The 16,271-nt window shown below is 38.2% G+C and overlaps 2 protein-coding genes across 2 annotated transcripts; both read left to right on the top strand.

Annotated features, from left to right (window-relative positions):
- Positions 1-2,361: 2,361 nt before the first annotated feature.
- LOC311047930 (uncharacterized protein) lies at positions 2,362-4,510 on the top strand (the record flags this gene model as incomplete). Its single annotated transcript, XM_084060882.1, has 1 exon — positions 2,362-4,510. The coding sequence occupies one exon, from the start codon at positions 2,362-2,364 to the stop codon at positions 3,625-3,627; it is 1,266 nt and encodes a 421-aa protein (XP_083917008.1). The 3' UTR covers positions 3,628-4,510.
- A 2,326-nt stretch (positions 4,511-6,836) lies between these two features.
- LOC311048042 (uncharacterized protein) lies at positions 6,837-14,361 on the top strand (the record flags this gene model as incomplete). Its single annotated transcript, XM_084061048.1, has 3 exons — positions 6,837-6,883; positions 11,503-11,605; positions 13,517-14,361. Exons 2-3 carry the CDS (start codon positions 11,536-11,538, stop codon positions 14,359-14,361), a joined length of 915 nt encoding a protein of 304 aa, XP_083917174.1. The 5' UTR covers positions 6,837-6,883; positions 11,503-11,535.
- Positions 14,362-16,271: the final 1,910 nt, after the last annotated feature.

The following is a 16,271-nucleotide window of genomic DNA, read 5'->3' as shown; positions in this document are numbered from 1 at the left end:
GTGTGTGTGTGTGTGTGTGTGTGTGTGTGTGTGTGTGTGTGTGTGTGTGTGTGTGTGTGTGTGTGTGTGTTCTCTATGGCAGTGGTTCTCAACTTGTGGGTCAGGACCCACAAGTGGTTCTCCATATGATTTTGGGGGGTCCCCAGATAATTGTGAAGTGACAATTTAAGGACTTTTAAGACCTTTTTTTATACCAAAAATACCATTACTGTATCAAAAGTCATCAACAAACTACACTATTTAAAAACTGGTCAAACATTGGCCAAAATTGCCAAATAATATAAGAAAGACGCAAACAGTGTGAAATTTCAAATTTCACAATTGTGAAAATAGCCGAGGTTCTATGGGAACCTCCATGATCTACCATGTGTATGAAACTCAACAGAGCACGGTGAAACCTGAAGTTGTGTCCCTGATGTTATTGTTCCATGTCCACCATATGTTTGCAAATGATATTAGACCTTAAACTGCCATTGAATTGAAAGTGTGTGTGTGTGTTATCCTGTGTTTGTGCTGTGCGACTCAGGCATGTGTGGCAATCAGTGTTGCCAGGTCTGCTTATTATAAGCGACATTGGGCTTATTTTCATGTAATGTCGCTTGTAGATATTCATAGTTGCGGGTTGCTTTTGTTTGGGCTTGTTACTGAAGTGTAGTTGCTTATTTGGGCTTGCTTTCAAGAGGTGAGATCTTCAAGGCAACAACGCGTCGAGGCGTGACGCGTTGTTGGCTTGTAGATCTGTTCTCCTAATTTGTGCCTAATTTGTGACGTAAGTGACGTCAGACCACTTCCGGTGCTTCTGGAATATTATTGCTTAATATTTAAGTTTCATATAAACTGTACATCGTGGCAATGGTGGAAAAGAAGATGGTTGCCAAGCCAGAGCCATGAGCGATTTTTGTAGCAAGTTGGGAGAGAATTGGACAACTGCTTGGCTCTAATCTAGTAGTCCGTACGCAGAAATACAGGCTGCCGGACCGGGCCTCAATAATTGTAGCAAGATGGGATGCATGGCAGCAGAAACATTAAGAACAGATGGGCTACTTACACCTTATTTACTTAAGACCATTGTTTGCATTGCAGGAGTCCATCTTTTGATAAATGTATTTCCTTGTGTAATCTTAAATTAAGTGTGATTGCTTCTCTAATATATAAATCCCACGATCTTTGAACCCAAGATTCATATTTTGGAAAGTTGACTTCAAATCGTTATTTTTGACACCACTGCTGGATCTCCAGTAATTATTTTGTTTGTTTTAAACTTTGTGTTTATTTAGCAATTTCAGCACATTAGACGTAAGAACATCATTTCATCATATCATTACATCATTCTTTTGTTTTTCTCCCCCTAAAAGGACATCCTTTCATCATATCATTGTTTGTTTTTTGGTATTAAAGTCATTATTCAATTTGTTCATTTCAGACCCAGTGTGTGGAGTCCAGACTGCAGGTGAAGATGAACTCTCCAGACTCAGCCAGGGACATTTCTATTAAACAGGAGGAACCTGAAGACCACCCACACCTCAGTACGTATTTTAACTATACGATAATCTTTGCAAAAACTGTGACGATTATAATATCCGGATATTATTAGACTTTTTGTGTTACCCTTTTTTACTGTACCTCTGTGCTATTCACATTTTTGACTAATAAAGTATTAAATCAATCAATCAATCAATCAATCAATGACTCAATCAATATGCATAGGCATCATTACATATGCAATACAAAAGAAAAACTGCACCACATTGTACATTTTTGGTTTCCAAAAACATTTGAGGTGGGAAATAGTGCAGTAACACTTGATTCGGCACTGCCTTGTTGCAGTGACAGTGTACAACGTAACGTTTGGATCACATACTTTAAATCAAATTATGTACGCTGTGTGACTGTTGTAAACATTGAGCGTGAAAACTCAGTTGTGATTGCCTCAGAGTCACCCAGCCTGTTTCACTGGAAATTAGGTTAAAATATGGTTGCAAAAAGCCATTTCAGCTGGTCTTTAAGTGGTCAACAACATTCAAATAAGTATATCTTCTTCAACTATTTCCCGATTTCAGTCCATGGCACTTCACTAGAAAGCTTACAGGCTGCACTTTAGTACATTGTGCTGCAAGTCATGGTCATGTTTCAGTCTCTTACAGATTATTAGATGTTCTTGGCCTACTGGCAGCATACAAACAAACAGTGGTTTGTTAAATTAGCCCCAGACACAGACGGATTCTTATTTAGTAACTGTTTGGTCAGTCTTAGTAGATATTAGCTTTGTACATGGAACATGGAAGATGGAACAATAGATTTACATTTTAAGAATCCAGTGTTGACTATCATGTTATTTTTCTGCTCCTAGCCATCCTGCACATGGTTGTGTGTAAAGAGGAGGTTTCTCCTAAACAGGAGAGGAGCCCCAGTCTGCTCCAGGAGGAACCAGAGCCTCCAAAGATTAAAGAGGAACAGAAAGAGCTACTTCAAAGACCAGAGGACCCTGTTGGGTCAATGTTGACATTACTAGCAGTGAAAGCTGAAGTTGATGAAGACATCACTTCACACTGCTCTGAAGTTGAAGTTAAGTTTGAATCTGACACTGAAGTCGCTGAAGACAGTGATGATTGGGGGGAGACATTTGCGGGTGTCCACACTGGAGAAAAACCTTTCCACTGTGAACATTGCGACAATAGTTTCACACGGTCTGAAAACTTGAAGAGACACCAGTATGTCCACACCGGAGAAAAATGTTTCCACTGTGAACATTGCGACAAGAGTTTCATTACGCCATCTGAACTGAAGAGACATAAGTGTATCCGTACTGGAGGAAAAAAAATCCACTGTAAACATTGTAACAAGAGTTTCATTACGCCATCTGACCTGAAGAGACATAAGCGTATCCACACTGAAGAAAAACCTTTCCACTGTAAACATTGTAACAAGAGTTTCATTACGCCATCTGACCTGAAGAGACACAAGCGTATCCACACTGGAGAAAAACCTTTCCACTGTAAACATTGTAACAAGAGTTTCTTTACACCATCTGACCTGAAGAGACACAAGCGTATCCACACTGGAGAAAAACCTTTTCAATGTAATCGGTGTGACAAATGTTTCAGTGTGTCAAGTAGCCTGAAGAATCATCAGCTTGTCCACACTGGAGAAAAACCTTTCCACTGTGAACATTGCGACAATAGTTTCACACGGTCTGAAAACTTGAAGAGACACCAATATATCCACACTGGAGAAAAACCTTTCCACTGTGAACATTGCGACAAAAGTTTCTTTATGCCATTTGAACTGAAGAGACATAAGCGTATCCACACTGGAGAAAAACCTTTTCAATGTAATCGGTGTGACAAAAGTTTCAGTGTGTCAAGTAGCCTGAAGAGTCATCAGCGTGTCCATGTCTGGAGAAAACCTTTCCAATGTAAACATTGTGACAAGAGTTTCTTTACGCCATTTGAACTGAAGAGACATAAGCGTATCCACACTGGAGAAAAACCTTTTCAATGTAAACATTGTGACAAATGTTTCAATGTGTCAAGTTCCCTCGAGAGACACCAGCGTATCCATACTAGAGAAAAAAACCTTCCTACTGTAAACATTGTAACAACATTTTCAATACCACAGGTGACCTGAAAAAACATCAGCTTATCCACACTGGAGAGAAACCTTTCCACCCTACATAATGTGATAGGAGTTTCAGTAGGTCAGGTGACCTGGAGAGACACCAGCGTATCCACACTGGAGAGAAACCTTTCCACTGTAAACAACATCTCCACGATTACACAAAGTGTCTATGTAGATCGGCTAGTTAAACTATTTTAACTCTCAATGTTTGTAAACAGCACAGAGACCAGGGAGAGATAATGCATGGGCTGCTGGAATTTGTGAGCAAAAATAGAAATAGTGAAAAGAGTAAAATATCAAAACTTTATAAAATATTGCAAGAAATTAGGGTAAAAGAGGATAATACCAAAGATAATTGGGGAAAAAGAATTGTCAGTAACAATTTTGGATGATTATTGGAAAGAAGCATGCAAAATACTTTTTAAGACGACACAATCCAAGTATTGGAAAGACTTTGCTTGGAAAATGAATATGAGGATTTCTGTAACAACCAAAATGTTATCAAAATATAGACCAGCAGGCAGTGCTGAATGCTGGAGGAAATGTGCAGAACTGGAAGCCAATCATACACACATTTTCTATGCACATTATTTATTTTACACATTATTTATGCCCAAAATTGAAAAGGTTTTGGGAGATTGTGAAAATAAATATTACCAATACATTTTCCTTAAGGAAACCCATACACCCAATCAATATTTGATTAGGTATTATTCCATTAGAAATATACAGGGATAAATATCTGTATACAATATTACGTATCGCTGCCGTAAACCCACCATCTATTAATAATTGGAAGATAACAGTCGAAGAGATTAAAGAGATGGAAAGAATTACTTAAAAAATGAGAAACCGTGAAGATGAATTTGAAAGAAACTGGAGTAAATGGGACTCAGAAATACAGGAAAGCAATCCCTACCCTTTTGTTTTCTTTTTTCTCTCTTATTTTACCTTCTTTATTCCACCTCCCCTTTTAATTGTTTTGTATTATTAATTTCTGTTTGTATATGTAATTAAAACAAATAAAAATGATGGAGGATGAATTAAACAAGTAAAGAGAACTTGTAAGATAATTAAATGAAATCAATAACATGTAATATACGAACTTGCAATAAAGGAAAAAATGAAATGTTTGTAAACAAATAAATGGTGAATATTGTAGCTGATAAATGGGTTCTAAGTAAAAGTCATAACCTAAACCCCCCTTTTTTCTTCTGGAACTTTTTACTGTACTTTTTAGTTTTTCTTATTTTTAATTTTGTGACATTAAATGACAGACAGATATACACTACTATGTGTATATCTGTCTGTCATTTAACACTATGATTTGAGTACATGAGGACCCTATTTGAAACAAGCCATTAGGCTTTCATGGGTTTTTCAATCCTATTTAGTTGACCTTGTATTCAAACTATACTTTCATGTGCTTTTTTCTGCACACTTCTAAATAAAGTATTCAATCAATCAATCAACACATTCCCTGCCATTGATGCAGATCTACGTCATTTTAATCATTATTTTTTTTATATTACGTAGAGGGCGCTCTTCCCCAACCTATGAATGATCCCTTGACTCTGAGAGAATGATAGAAGCAGAAATGACGTCATCCCAAAAATATAATTGAATAAATGAATGCATGTATTACCCTCTGTAGATCTTTTGAGGAGAGACAGACAGGTCTCTATGTTGAGGGCGATATCTTTTGAGAAAACATTTTAAAATAGTTCAAATAGCCGATCTACAAGCTCACAACGTTCCACATATATACATAATAGGAATTGAAGGATTAATATGACTGTGTGTGTGTGTGTGTGTGTGTGTGTGTGTGTGTGTGTGTGTGTGTGTGTGTGTGTGTGTGTTTGTGTGTTATAAGGACAGCCAGAACTACATTTTGCTAAGTCTTCAATGCGATGGTGACACCTGGTGGTTAAATAGAGACAACACAATGTTGGTTTATGACAATAAATGCCTTCTTTGCTGCTCTGTGCTCTCTGTATTGGCAAATACATATCAGACAGGCTTGTATTCTCACACATCACCTTAAAATGTACACATTTGTACCAAGGATGTGTGGGGGTAGTTATGTCCATCTGTGATTATTATCATTTGATTATATGACGGTGACCTGTTCCTGTCGTTTCCTTGCTCTTCTCTATCTAGCCTCAAACTGGTCATAATATGTTGACAGTCTAATGCTGCGTTCACACCAAAGGAAGCTGAACACAAAAAAAAGCAGCTTCAAGGATGAGGTCTTGGTTCTCTGGCTTCTTTCTCAAAAAGAACGCTTTTCTATTTAAGCTTTTAAAAGCTCATCAAAACATTTAAAAAGCTGATTTGCATAGAGATAACATTGAAAATAAAAGCTGATTCATTGTTCGGTTTCTTTTGTTGTGAACGCAGCTTACTCTTATCAAGGCGACTCTGTCCTTCCCTTTCCTGAAAACAACAAATGATGATCATGTACAATAATAGCAGTGATGGAAGAAGTACTCACATGTTTTACTTAAGTAAAAGTATCAATACTGCAAGGTAGAAATACTTGGTTACAAGTAAAAGTCTGGAATTCAACATTTTCTTGAGTAAAAGTACAAAGGTATTGGTATCAAAATGTACTTAAAATACTGAAAGTAGCCTACTCATTATGCAGAGTGTCCCATTTCACAAGTTTTCAAATGTATAAAATGTATGAAAATCTTTTTAAATAGCATGCTCACAACATGTGGCATCGCAACGCATTGTGAGCTTGTAGATCTGCTATTTTCAAATGGCCGAAATGTATATAAGTGGTTAATGTACCCCTATGTTTTTTAAATGATCAAAATCTACAATGATTTTTTTGGGCTTGTTTCGAAAGTGTAGTTGCTTATTTGGACTTGTTTCACACATTTTCTAAATTATTTTAACGAGTAGTTCTCACATACTTTCATGTCATGGACCCCCAAATTAATTTGTATTTGTCCCTATAATCCCCATCTGTTTTTTGCCCGTGATTTGTGTTCTTAAAAATAAAAACCTTTTATTTCAAGATGTTTTGAAACTAGCAGATCTACAAGCTCACAACTCATCGCGATGCCTTGTGAGCTTGTAGACCGGCTATTTTCAAGTTACGTATAGCTATGTTTAAACTCATGTAGTCACTTCTTTTGGGCTTATTTTCCCAGACCCGGTTGCTTATTTCTCTCACAAAATGTGACAAGTAATGGCAACACAGGCAGTCTCCCACGGCAGCAGCTGCGTTCATAGTTGAACGTTCTCCTTATTTCAGGTCAGATTCCTCTTGTGTCACTTAATAACAACGTTTATATTGTAGCTCACACAATAAGATAAGATAACAATAGGTCTTAGGAGAGTGTGTTAGCATAGCCATGGTTCACATGACGCTCGTTACGCTGACAGTCATGTTTCTGGGCTAGTGTTAGCATAGCTGCTAACGCTAGTGTTAGCATAGCTGCTAACGCTAGTCCTATCCAGCAAGAGCTATATATATGACCGTCTTCATCCAAGGCGTTTCAAGAGCAGATGTGTTAGCGAGGTAAGGAGCGCAATATCTTAGCAAGTAAAGGAAATAAAGCAACGCAATTAAATAATCAGCTGTTGCGCGAGGCAGTCGCCTTTGCAAAAGTCCAGTGATGTTTTTTTGCGTGGTCCCATGGCTGGTGTGTTCAGAGAACAACAGTCTGACAGAGAGAACGCAGAGTGAAAAAAAATAGTGCTTTGTGCATGTTTGATATACATATAGTATAGGCCATTGGTTTTCAAAGTGGGGTACGGGGACCCCCAGGGGTACTTGAGGCGGTTCCAGGGGGTCCCCAGCTAAATGATGGATTGGAACCAAATGGACCCTTATGGTTCTGTAACTGTGAGAGTGTACAAATGGAGCCAAATGGACCCTAACGGGTCCATTTGGTTCCATTTGTACACTCTCAGAGTTAAATTAACATTGATTTTATAATATAAATTCGAGTCCCGGAGGTATAAATGCCATTAAATGGGGTTCCGTAGCCTAATACATGTCAAACTGGGGGTCCTTGAAACTAAAATGGTTGAGAATCACTGCTAGAAAGCCGTATAAATCTTCTCTTATTGTGGTCCCTGGCGTATCTTTTCAAATGGTGGTCCGCGGGCTAATAAGTGTCAATTTGGGGGTCCTTGACATGAAAAAGTTTGAGAACCACTGGTATAGGCTATTATTTTATTTTGATTTATTGTCATACGTTTTATAAAGAGTCAGTGGCGTTCCCAGGAATTACGTTTAGGGCAGGCGTGATTTTGTTTTGCCCCCCCCCCCCCCCCCCCCCCCCCCCATTTGGCGGTCTGGCGGGCTAATGGCCCGACGGCCAGTTTTCTGTTTGGATTCTTTTTCACTGCCTGTTTCTCAGTCAGTCTTTTACTTTATTTTCTAGGGGAGGCGAGATTTTAGTTGGGCCTTGCCTCTATGGTGGGTACGCCACTGTAAAGAGTGGAGGAACTTGGATTTTCAAATACCTGTGGACCGACAACACATCAGCTACTGCACATCACTTTGTTCTTCAAATTTGAGGATTGTCCAAAACACACTAGGCCTATAGTGAGACCCTCATTACTTCTTATTTATTTATAGCCTATAAAGTTCAAACGACACCATCAAACAGTATAGGCTACAGTGAGTGAAAAAAAGCTCCGCTATTCAGTGGTGGAAGAAGTAGTCAGATATCATATTTTACTTAAGTAAAAGTAGCAAACAATGTTAAGAAATAGGCTACTCTGTTACAACAAGTAAAAGGCCAATGTTCAGTAAAAGTACAAAAGTATTGGCATCAAAATATACTTAAAGTACCTAAAGTAAAAGTACTAAAATGTTGAAAACCCCTGTTCTAAGCAGTGTTGATTTCGTCAGCTATTTCTTAGTCTTAGTCCAGTTTTAGTCCAGTTTCAATGACGGTTGTTTTTTATCACATTTAGTCTAACTCATCCTTTTTTTTAATTTAGTCTAGTTTTAGTCGACTAAAAGTTGTGCATTTTAGTCTTTATCTTAGTCCAAGAAAACTGTTGACATTTTAGTCAAGTTTTAGTCATGACAATTATATTAGTCCTTTACTTTTTTTTGTCAGCAGATAATATAGAACATTTCCATCTAATCTAAAAATATTTCACATAGCATTTCCTCTCTTCCTTTTGATGAAAAATGCAATTTTAAGGAATACACCTAGACATGGAACATGTTCTGATTGAACTTGTATATTTATTTTAAACTATAACAATTCACAGACACACCAATGCTTGCATTAAAATAAATAAAATACATCTCAGATGAAAAAATGAATAAAATGAAGTGCCACATGGACTTAACCACTTGAAGTTGAATCCCAGCATCTATATTCTAAGGGGAAAACATAAGCCAAAAAGCTTGTAGAGCTTGTAGATTGGTTATTTCTGGCAAAGAGATTTGGACTAGAAGGAAAAAGCAGTCCAACTAAGTACAGACAGAGCCAACTCAGGTCAAGTTTACCAGTAAGTGGTTCTCATTGAGAATGAAAAAGGTGACAGATACCGGGGTAAATATAAACTACTCACAAATTATTCACTAGTAGTAGTGTGATTGATTAATTGATTGATTGATTGAATACTGTTTTTAGAAGTTTGCAGAAACAAAGCACATGATAGTACAGTTCCAATACAAGGTCAGCTAAAAAAAAGTTTTTGTCCTAATGTTATTTTGGAAACGGTGAGTGTGTCACCTAAATATTACTTGTTTGCATCCATGTATAGCTGCCCACATGTTTTGTGCACAATCTGCACACTGGGTTGTTTACAAGTTACTATGGTTCGCTTGCTGCTACTAGATTTATAGCAGCAAACTACATATTACATGACGTTCATATTATGACAGTCATGACGAAACTTCAACCTCTTTTTTGCACTGTCTCCATCTACAGCCCGTACATCTACGTTCGGATTTCAAATATAAAGTGCTTATTCCGTGGCCACGGGTGTTACAATTTACAATTTACTATTTACGGGTGGGTATAAGTACCCGTATCTTCCGTATTGTTCAATAAAAAGCATTTTAGCGGTCATTTTCTCATAGAGTTATAGTGTATCAGAGTGCAATTACACCTCCCAACCGATAGGGTCACGTAGTTGAAAGCGTGGAGAAAATACGGAGAAAATGGCCACCGATCGGATTAAAATGTTTTTTATTGAACAATACGGTAAATATGAGTTACCCGAACAGAGTTGTAACATCCCTGGCCATATGGTAAGCACTTTATATTTGAAATCTGAACGTTTGTGTAGATGTACGGGCTGTAAATGGACAAAGTGCAAACACCAGGTTTAAGTTTGTTACGTTGTAAACAACCCCCACCAAACCTTTTGTCAACTTAACTCGATTTATTTGTGGTGAACGCTTGTGTCTCTTCAAGTTTGTTGTGTTTTTCCCTGCTATCTTGTGACCACATTGCTTGCCTTCGGATAAAATCAAGCATTGTTTTGTTCTCCACATCGATAGCGAAAATATCACCTCTTCTCTTTCTCCCGAGCACCGTGCGAAGCACTTTACTGTTTTATTTTGTAAAGTTTCGCTCTGAAATCTGAATCCTCCTGCCACAGTGCCACTCATTTGACGGTTGTGTGTGTGTGTGTGTGTGTGTGTGTGTGTGTGTGTGTGTGTGTGTGTGTGTGTGTGTGTGTGTGTGTGTGTGTGTGTGTGTGTGTGTGTGTGTGTGCGGCTGCGACTTAGAAAGGGGGTGTGTGAGTGAGGAACAGCATGCACTGCGCTGCGCATCAAAGGAGACAGGGAGTGACAAAATCATATAATAAATATATAATATATTTAGTCTCGTCTTCGTTAGTCAACTAAAATGACCATAGATTTTAGTCTAGTTTTTATTTAGTGAACTACATTTTCGTCTCGTCTTTATTAGTCAACGAAATTGCATAATGATTTAGTCCCAGTTATTGTTTATTCATGTGGGTGGTGGTCTCGTCTCATCTCGTCTTCGTCGTTTGAAAAATATGCGTTGACGAACATATTTCGTTTCGTTTTCGTTAACGAAATCAACACTGGTTCTAAGCGACATTGGGCTTATTTTCCTGTAACGTCGCTTGTAAATATTCATAGTTGCGGGTTGCTTTTGTTTGGGCTTGTTACTGAAGTGTAGTTGCTTATTTGGACTTGCTTTCAAGAGGTGAGATCTTCAAGGCAACAATGCGTCGAGGTGTGACGCGTTGTTGCCTTGTAGATCTGTTCTCCTAATTTGTGCCTAATTTGTGACGTAAGTGACGTCAGACCACTTCCGGTGCTTCTGGAATATTATTGCTTAATATTTAAGTTTCATATAAACTGTACATTGTGGCAATGGTGGAAAAGAAGATGGTTGCCAAGCCAGAGCCATGAGTTTGGACAACTGCTTGGCTCTAATCTAGTAGTCCGTACGCAGAAATACAGGCTGCCGGACCGGGCCTCAATTATTGTAGCAAGATGGGATGCATAGCGGCAGAAACATTAAGAACAGATGGGCTACTTTCACCTTATTTACTTAAGACCATTGTTTGCATTGCAGGAGTCCACCTTTTGATACATGTATTTCCTTGTGTAATCTTAAATTAAGTGTGATTGCTTCCCTAATATATAAATCCCACAATCTTTGAACCCAAGATTCATAAATTGGAAAGTTGGCTTCAAATCATTATTTTTGACACCACTGCTGGATCTCCAGTAATTATTTTGTTTGTTTTAAACTTTGTGTTTATTTAGCAATTTCAGCACATTAGACGTAAGAACATCATTTCATCATATCATTACATCATTCTTTTGTTTTTCTCCCCCGAAAAGGACATCCTTTCATCATATCATTGTTTGTTTTTTGGTATTAAAGACATTATTCAATTTGTTCATTTCAGACCCAGTGTGTGGAGTCCAGACTGCAGGTGAAGATGAACTCTCCAGACTCAGCCAGGGACATTTCTATTAAACAGGAGGAACCTGAAGACCACCCACACCTCAGTACGTATTTTAGCTATACGATAATCTTTGCAAAAACTGTGACAATTATAATATCCGGATATTATAAGACTTTTTGTGTTATCCTTTTTTTCTGTGCTATTCACATCTTTGACTAATAAAGTATTCAATCAATAAATGACTCAATCAATATGCATAGGAATTATTAAAGATGCAATACAAAAGAAAAACTGCACCACATTGTACATTTTTGGTTTCCAAGAACATTTGAGGTGAGAAATAGTGCAGTAACATACACTTCATTCGGCACTGCCTTGTAGCACTGACAGTGTACAACGTAACGTTTAGATTACATACTTTAAATCACATTATGTACACTGTGTGACTGTTGTAAACATTGAGCTGGAAAACTCAGTTGTGATTGCCTCAGAGTCACCTAGCCCGTTTCACTGGAAATTAGGTTAAAATATTTATCTTCAACTATTTCTAGATTTCAGTGCATGGCACTTAACTAGAAGACCGGCTTCGAATGCTATCAATGCATTGAATGGGAGATTATCACGTTTTATCAGACCATTGAATGAGTAGGCGATATACTGACCTACCCGCGATTTGTCAGACCATTCATTGGGCGTAATCAGGAGTTACTGACCTACTTGGAGGCGGAGCAGTCCCACAACAAGATTTACGATTCTGTGCCTATCGGCACAAAACTCCAACGGCGCTGAGTAGGCTCAGGCGAACGTCGCACCGTTCAAGACGGCAACTCAGTCGCTTTAGCTCCCTCGGTGGTCCTTCACGGGGCTCCAGTTCGCCTGAGACTGCGTGCCTCCGTCATGGTCCGAAACCAAAACCAAAACAGAAACTGAACTATTTAAGTCATCTCCGTTGGTAGGTCAGTATGTCTTGATAACACCCAATGAATGGTCTGATAAATCGCTTGTAGGTAAGTAGGTTGCGTACTTCGCCCATTCAATGGTCTAATAAAAGGTGATAATGTCCCATTCATTGCATTGATAGCATCCGAATCAGGTGACTAGAAAGCTTACAGGCTGCACTTTAGTACATTGTGCTGCAAGTCACGGTCATGTTTAAGTTTCTTACAGATTATTAGATGTAAAAATAATTGCTTGGCCTACTCGGGATCAGACCATCGGGATCCCTAGCAAAAGCCTTCAAAGGCTTCAGTATATTCAGAACAGCGCTGCTAGGGTCCTGATGAGAGTGCGCAAACATGAACACATCACACCCATCCTCCGTTCACTCCATTGGCTTCCCGTTGCTTTCCGGACCCAATACAAAATATCCCTGTTGACACATCAGTGCATCCACGGCAACGCTCCCTCATACCTCAAGGACCTAGTCTCCCTACAACCCTCGACCCGTCACCTCCGCTCCTCAAACACCAACCTCCTCAACACCTGCAAGGCCAAACTACGCACCATGGGCGACCGGGCTTTCTGCTCAGTCGCACCCGAACTGTGGAACGCCCTCCCTGTCCACCTAAGAGCACCACAGTCGGTCGACTGCTTTAAGAGAGGATTAAAGACTTACCTTTTTAGCAAAGCATTTTTTTAGCTGGTTTTACCTCTAGGCTTTATGCCCCATGTTTTAATTGTTTTTAGTTGTTTTCTTTTAAATTGGTGTGATGTTTTCTGTTCTTATGCTACTGCCTTCTGTAAGCACTTTGAGATTTCCTGTAAATGTAAAGTGCGTTATAAATACAATCCATTATTATTATTATTATTATTATTACTGTCAATATGCACAAACTTTGGCGCTGATCGGTACAGTGGTTTGTTAAATTAACCCCAGACAGACACATTCTTATTTAGTAACTGTTTGGTCAGTCTTAGTAGATAATAGCTTTGAACATGGAACATGGACAATAGAAAAATGTATTTACATTTTAGGAATCCATTGTTGACTATCATGTTGTTTTTCTGCTCCTAGCCATCCTGCACATGGTTGTGTGTAAAGAGGAGGTTTCTCCTAAACAGGAGAGGAGCCCCAGTCTGCTCCAGGAGGAACCAGAGCCTCCAAACATTAAAGAGAAACAGGAAGAGCTACTTCAAAGACCAGAGGACCCTGTTGGGATATTACTAACAGTGAAAGCTGAAGTTGATGAAGACATCACTTCACACTGCTCTGAAGTTGAAGTTGAGCTTGAATCTGACACTGAAGTCACTGAAGACAGTGATGATTTGGGGGAGACAAGTGGGGGTGTCCACACTGGAGAAAAATCTTTCCAGTGTAAACTGTGTAACAAGATTTTCATAGGTTTATATCGTCTCAAGATACACCAGCGTGTCCACGCTGGAGAAAAACCTTTCCAGTGTGAACTGTGTAACAAGAGTTTCAGCTTTTCATGTCTTCTCAAGACACACCAGTATGTTCACACTGGAGAAACACCTTTCCCCTGTGACCAATGCGACCAAAGTTTCAAACGGTCAGATTGCTTGAAGAGACACCAGCTTATCCACACTGGAGAAAAGCCTTTCCACTGTAAACTGTGTAACAAGAGTTTTTGCCGTTCATATTCTAAGATACACCAGATGATGCACACTGGAGAAAAACCTTTTCAATGTAATCGGTGTGACAAATGTTTCAGTTTGAAAAGTCGTCTGAAGAGTCACCAGCGTGTCCATATCTGGAGAAAACCTTTCCAATGTAAACATTGTGACAAGAGTTTCAATGTGTCAAGTTCCCTTGAGAGACACCAGCGTATCCATACTACAGAAAAAAACCTTCCCACTGTAAACATTGTAACACCATTTTCAATGCCCCAGGTGACCTGAAAAAACATCAGCTTATCCACACTGGAGAGAAACCTTTCCACCCTACACAATGTGATTGGAGTTTCAGTAGGTCAGGTGACCTGAAAAAACATCAGCTTATCCACACTGGAGAGAAACCTTTCCACTGTAAACTGCATCTCCACAATTACACAAAGTGTCTATGTAGATCGGCTAGTTAAACTATTTTAAATCTCAATGTTTGTAAACAGCAGAGAGACCAGGGACAGATAGTGCATGGACTACTGGAATTTTTGAGTAGAAATAGTTGAAAGAGTAATATCAAAACTTTATAAAATGATGCAAGAAATTAAGGTAAAAGAGGATAATACCAAAGAGAAATGGGAAAAATAATTATCAATAACAATTTTGGAAGATTATTGGAAAGAAGCATGCAAAATACATTTTTAGACGACACAATCCAAGTATCGGAAAATTGAGGATTTCTTTAACAATGAAAATGTTATCAAAATGTAGACCAGCAGGCAGTGCTGAATGCTGGAGGAAATGTGCAGAACTGGAAGCCAATCATACACACATTTTCTATTTATGCCCAAAATTGAAAAGGTTTTGGGAGATAGTGAAAATAAATATAACCAATACATTTTCCTTAAGGAAACCCATACACCCAATCAATATTTTATTAGGTATTATTCCATTAGGAATATAAAGGGATAAATATCTGTATACAATATTACGTAACGCTGCCTTAAAACAAATCACACAGAAATGGTTGGATGTAAACCCACCATCTATTAATAATTGGAAGATAAAAGTCGAAGAGATTAAACCGATGGAAATAATTACTTTAATTACTTTTAGAATTACTAAAATGAGAAACCGACCGTGAAGATGAATTTGAAAGAAACTGGAGTAAATGGGACTCAGAAATACATAGTAGTACTACAGGAAAGCTATCCCTATCCCCCTCCCTTTTTTTACCTTCTTTATTCCACCACCCCCCCCCCCCCCCCCTTTTTATGTTTTTGTATTTTTCATTTCTGTTTGTATATTTAATTAAAACAAATAAAAATGATGCAGGATGAATTAAACAAGTAAAGGAAACTTGTAATATATTTAAATGAAATCATCAACATGTAATGTACGAACCTGTTTGTAAACAAATAAATGGTGAATATTGTAGCAGATGAATGTGTTCTCTCTCCTTTAATATTGGATGAAATTTGTAACCCACCTGAAAATGTATTTTCTGTTTGCTAAAGAGCAAGGAGAGACAGGGACAGCACTGTTACTGAATATAACAATGAATACTTTAACTGTATGTCTTTAACTTTAACAAAACCCTTTTGTTTAACAGCACCTTAAAGGGAGACTTACATCATACATGGTTTATTCTGTCCAGTTTTACTTAAAGGACGACTTCACCACTTTTCAACATATCTTCATATAATAGGTCCTTACTAATGCTCATGATAAAATTATACCATTTTTTTCTACTTGGTCTGTGTCTCATAGGAGGGCTGTGGACAGTCCAGAAACCCGTCTACCAGTGACATCATCGTTAGGCAGGATTTTTTTTCCCAAAAAGATTACAATTTTTTTATTCAGATTTTTATTAAGACGAGAACAATGGGATCTATAATTGCATTGCAACTTTCCAGGAATACAAAGCCTGCAGTTTCTATTAGCTTGGATTCCCCATCGATGATGTCACTGGTAGACAGGTTTCTGAACTGTCTACAGCCCTCCTCTGAGACACAGACTGATTAGAAAAAAATTGTACCATTTAATCATGAGCATTAGTGAGGACCTATTATATGAAGATATGTTGAAAAGTGGTGAAGTCGTCCTTTAACTAAGTAAAAGTCATAACCTAACCCCCCCCCCTTTTTTCTTCTCAAACTTTTTACTTTACATATTTTAGTTTTTCTTATTTTTCGTTTTGTAAACTG

Source organism: Gymnoscopelus microlampas (genome assembly GCF_963454915.1).
Source record: "Gymnoscopelus microlampas genome assembly, chromosome: 6".
In the NCBI taxonomy this organism is placed as follows: Eukaryota; Metazoa; Chordata; class Actinopteri; order Myctophiformes; family Myctophidae; genus Gymnoscopelus; species Gymnoscopelus microlampas.
Note: the sequence above shows the minus strand (reverse complement) of the source record. Positions and strands in the feature narration are given on the sequence as shown.